Source organism: Anopheles coustani, chromosome 2, assembly GCF_943734705.1.
Source record: "Anopheles coustani chromosome 2, idAnoCousDA_361_x.2, whole genome shotgun sequence".
Lineage (NCBI taxonomy): Eukaryota > Metazoa > Arthropoda > Insecta > Diptera > Culicidae > Anopheles > Anopheles coustani.
In genome coordinates this window covers 73,845,974-73,850,096 of record NC_071289.1, presented here as the reverse complement: position 1 = coordinate 73,850,096, position 4,123 = coordinate 73,845,974, and the positions used below count along the sequence as shown (strand labels likewise).

At 41.2% G+C, this 4,123-nt stretch overlaps 1 protein-coding gene across 1 annotated transcript; it reads right to left on the bottom strand.

The window, feature by feature from the left end:
• Positions 1-252: 252 nt before the first annotated feature.
• Positions 253-1,559, bottom strand: LOC131264990 (alpha-(1,3)-fucosyltransferase C-like). The gene is made up of 2 exons (XM_058267251.1): positions 805-1,559; positions 253-702 (listed from the first exon to the last, which is right to left on the bottom strand). Exons 1-2 carry the CDS (start codon positions 1,557-1,559, stop codon positions 264-266), a joined length of 1,194 nt encoding a protein of 397 aa, XP_058123234.1. The 3' UTR covers positions 253-263.
• Between the last annotated feature and the right edge of the window lie 2,564 nt (positions 1,560-4,123).

The window sequence follows — 4,123 nt, the reverse complement described above, 5'->3', positions numbered from 1 at the left end:
AAATAAATAATGCATATACGGTAGAACTATTCAATGTGGAAGAAGATGGAAACACCAATAGGAAAAGAGAAGTATTAAGAGATGTTAATCGATAAATTCGTTGTCTACTTACTGGGTAGACAACCATTTAGAAATGTGTTACTAGGCAACTATAACCATTTAGAAATGTTTTACAGAACTCAATCAACATATACATATGGAGTATATCTAGGACGGAGACTTTAAATTTTATGCTACTGGTTTTTACACATGTCAGTTCATAATCAAAATTTAATCTTCGATTTTTCTACACAAGCATCATCGTACCACCAGGCTTTAATATCCTGGTAATACTGAACCTTTTCCCTCGTACCTACACTGTGTAGCTTCTGACATAACTCGCAGTACGAATTCGTGTGGTCCAGTGCGTAGTGTTCCTTCCACCAGAAGTACTTTGCATACTCCTTCGGGTTATCCATCAGGTAGAAGAGATAATCGACCAGCTCGTTCACCGTCGCATAGTCCTGTGCGTTGATGTAAGATCCTGGAGGGACAAAGCGCTCGTAGTCTGCGCCTCCAAAGACAACCGGAACGATCGTATGTTTCAGTGCGTTGTACAGCTTTTCCGTCACGTAGTCAACGCAGAGCGAGTTTTCAAACGATAGATAAAACCAATACGTTGTGTCAAGCATGGTGTCGCATTCAGGGTTTCCTCGAGGACATCTGCAGGAAAAAAGCGGACGCGATTTAGGCAGGGGTGGCATTAGTTTGATTGTCTCCATTAATAGCCCTCTGTTTAATCGAAGAATTAAATATCTGACTCACTTTAAAGGACCACAGGAGCCGTAAACGTCTACCTCCAGTCCTGCTGATTGCATATGCTGAACCAGACGATCGCGTTCGGATAATGCGCCGCAATGCGAGACAAACTGCGCAGCCATCTTCCGCTTTTGGCTCACGGTTGCGATAAGTGACTCATTGACGTACTCACGGTGCCCATTGCGCCACGTGGGACTTAAACCTGGACTGATCACTTCACCGCTTTCTATATCCACAATGTTTAAGTAGTTAAAGAGCACATCCGAATCCAAGCGATAGGTCATGGTCCAGTTGAAGTAGTCCGTGTCCAACGCCAGAAGGTGCTTTGTGTGCGCTGGTGACTCCATAATGGCGGCCACATAGATTTGTTTGGGGGCGCGAACTTTTGGCAGCGACACGTCCAGCGGGGTGGCGACGTGAAATACAACTGCATCATACTCCGCCACCGAAGAAAGGAGCCCGTGGTTGCTCGTCAAGACGCAGTTTGTTACCGGGCAGTGTTTCAACGCAAAGTAATCCGGACCGAGCGTTTCTGCCGGTAATCCCCAATAGCTCTCAGAGAAGAAACTTGTGTAGAGCAGCACGTACCGTGTTCGGTGCACCGTGCTTCCATCCTGAAGTCGAGCGCGATTGTGGTCAGCAAGTACTTGGTAACTGTTCACGGCTTGTTTTATGCACTGATCATACACCACGAACCGGATAAATATGATGGTCACCAACAATGCAGTAAACATCATAAAAAGTTTGTAATACGGACGCATCTTTTGTAATGTATAACACATTGATGATAATGTGGGGAATCCTACCATACTGACTAGTCTACACTTGAATGAAAATTTATATAAAAACTATCGCTATCCAGCTAGATGATATCACTCTTGCCTAATACCGGCCACTATGTCCAGCCAAAATAGCCTCTAGATTACAATGCAATTACATTATCACATCGCGCACATGCTCTGAAATGAATGACGATGCGTCAGCTATGTCTGACAAATCGAAAATATGAAGTCAAACCGATACGATGAGAGCCTAAAGCTAACCTGACCAGTTGGTTATCGATGTTGAACCCATAAGGTGTTGAAGGGTGGAAGAGGTGTGACGATTTCCGTTACTTCGTCTCTCGGCGTGCGTATTGATAACGGCTCTAGGCGCGTCAGATAAGGTTCCTTTCGTTCGAATGTGGGCCTGAGGCTTCGTACATTTACAGCCCAAAGAAAGTGCTTGTGTGTTTTTTCTTTTTGCTTTGCATTCTGTTAGTTTCCCGCGTGGAGAGCAGTACAAACAGGGTTTTATCTATGTTTATTGAAACCCTTCCGCCCATATGGATAGGATATGGTAGAATATGGTTAGGTGTATCTCGTCGTGAATTTTCGTTCATTTAGATTTTGACGTTTTGCACGCAAATACAGAATTTAAGAAACTCTACCTAGTGATGCTCATGTTCAGTTTGTTATCCGTTACAAATACTGAATGTTTGCTACATGCCAGCAAATAAGGCCGTCGCGAACATGTTGCCTCCACGCGCAAGTTCGGACCGAAGGGTGGGTTCTTCCGTTTCGGAGAGCGCAATTGGAAGCGGACTAGCCAGCTTGGTGTACCGCACCAGTGCTGATCGCTGCGTTGGAGGATCTCTGGCGACACCTAACAGAGGTAATTTAAGCCTTTTTAAGTTTTTTCATGAATATTTTTTCCAAATTGTCGTTAACACGTTGTACAATTTGTGTCATATCTTTTAGTCTAATGCAATTTAAGCTTATGATGTAAAATGTTTTTACTTTTGGCTCAATCCAGTTAAGAAATGTTCTGATTTATCAATTTCTATTTTCCCGTTTGTCTGTTTGTGAAAATTTGATTCTATTTCTTATTACTAAAAACAAGTAGTTTTCAGTGTTGATCTTGTTATTATTTACCTACTTTTTATGAGTTATGAGAGAATAAAAGACATGATGATTGAAATATTTTCAAATTTATGTCGCTTGTAACGAAGAGCTGATACATTTGGTTCTTCAGTACAATCTCCCCTTGCTGTGTTTTCGTAATGTAACCAAAATTTGTGAATACTCTGAGGTACGGAGGCAGAAAAATCATGCATAAATTTGCATGAAAATCATCAGGATGCACGCAATCAGAGGTACTTGTTTGTTTATTTGTTTACTGTAAACCCCGGACCACGTGTTCATTCTAGAGCTAGAGTAGATTTAAGTTGTTGCAACGAATAATCTGCTCCATTGAACCGGTTTTATTTTCTACTCACCCCTTTGTAGCGCAAATGATGATGCATACGTGCTTGGTTGAAATTTATAGTTCTTTAAATGCTTTGCGTAGGTTAAGCTGATTTGGTAGATTAATTTCACCTCTGCTTGTCTCTGTGACGAACTAGTTTTGAACCGATGTTCAGGAACCCGGGACGAATGAAACTTGCAAACTTGCTCTCGTAAAAAGCTATAGTTGCCTAATATTGGGCAGTTGTTTATAATGACCATTTGGAGTTATTTTAACATTTCACATCGTACGCTCAGTTAACAACGAAAACAAATTTTTAAACGGGTTTTATGCACTGCATACGTAAGATAAGAGTTTAACTTAACAGTGCTATTGTGTATTGATCTATAAAGTTATCGAATGGATTTTTAGTGATTTGATACTCTGTTGAAAGTGTTGTCCGTTTGTAGAAGGACGAGTAGAAAATACAATCATTCAGATATTTGTTGATAGCAGATTCCCATCGTTTAACACGGGATGTTTGTTTTGAAACTCGATCGAAGCGACCACAAAACTCAAAGCCCACATAGCGAACCAGGGCATTTCCACAGTACGTAGTGATGATCGGCAAAGCAAAAAGGGGTTCAACGGAACGAAAAACACCCAAAATTCATCGAGCTGCTGCTGACTGAGAATATAGGGTAAGTTAGTTAGGGAATTAGAAGAGGGTAGCCCAAAAAATGGTATTGTTCCTGAACAAGAAGAAAAAATATAATAATCGTTGATAAGTGCACTCCTGCGGTGCAACAATATGCGTACTTTCGATTATTATGCATCGAAACAAAAAAACGGAGGCACAATCCCTTTTACAGCCCCTTTCATACCACATGTCACAGTGACTTCCGATGCGCGTGAATGGCCGAAAGGGAGCGCAAATGATTGATCCCATTTTTTAAGGGTTGCCCGCAAATCATCAAACTGTTCTTGCATTTCGGTGAGGTTTGAAAACGTGTAAAAAACATAACGGATGGATAAGAAGTTTAATCGGTCAAAATGAGCTTTGTGCTAAATGTAAAAACAACCTATCCTGCTTCAAGAAAGTATGTCAATTTTTCTAATA

Coding starts and splice junctions, on each gene's coding strand:
- LOC131264990 (XM_058267251.1), bottom strand. CDS start 1,559: ATGCGTCCGTATTACAAACTTTTTATGATGTTTACTGCATTGTTGGTG. Junction 703..804: donor GGCTCCTGTGGTCCTTTAAA/GTGAGTCAGATA, acceptor TTTTTCCTGCAG/ATGTCCTCGAGGAAACCCTG.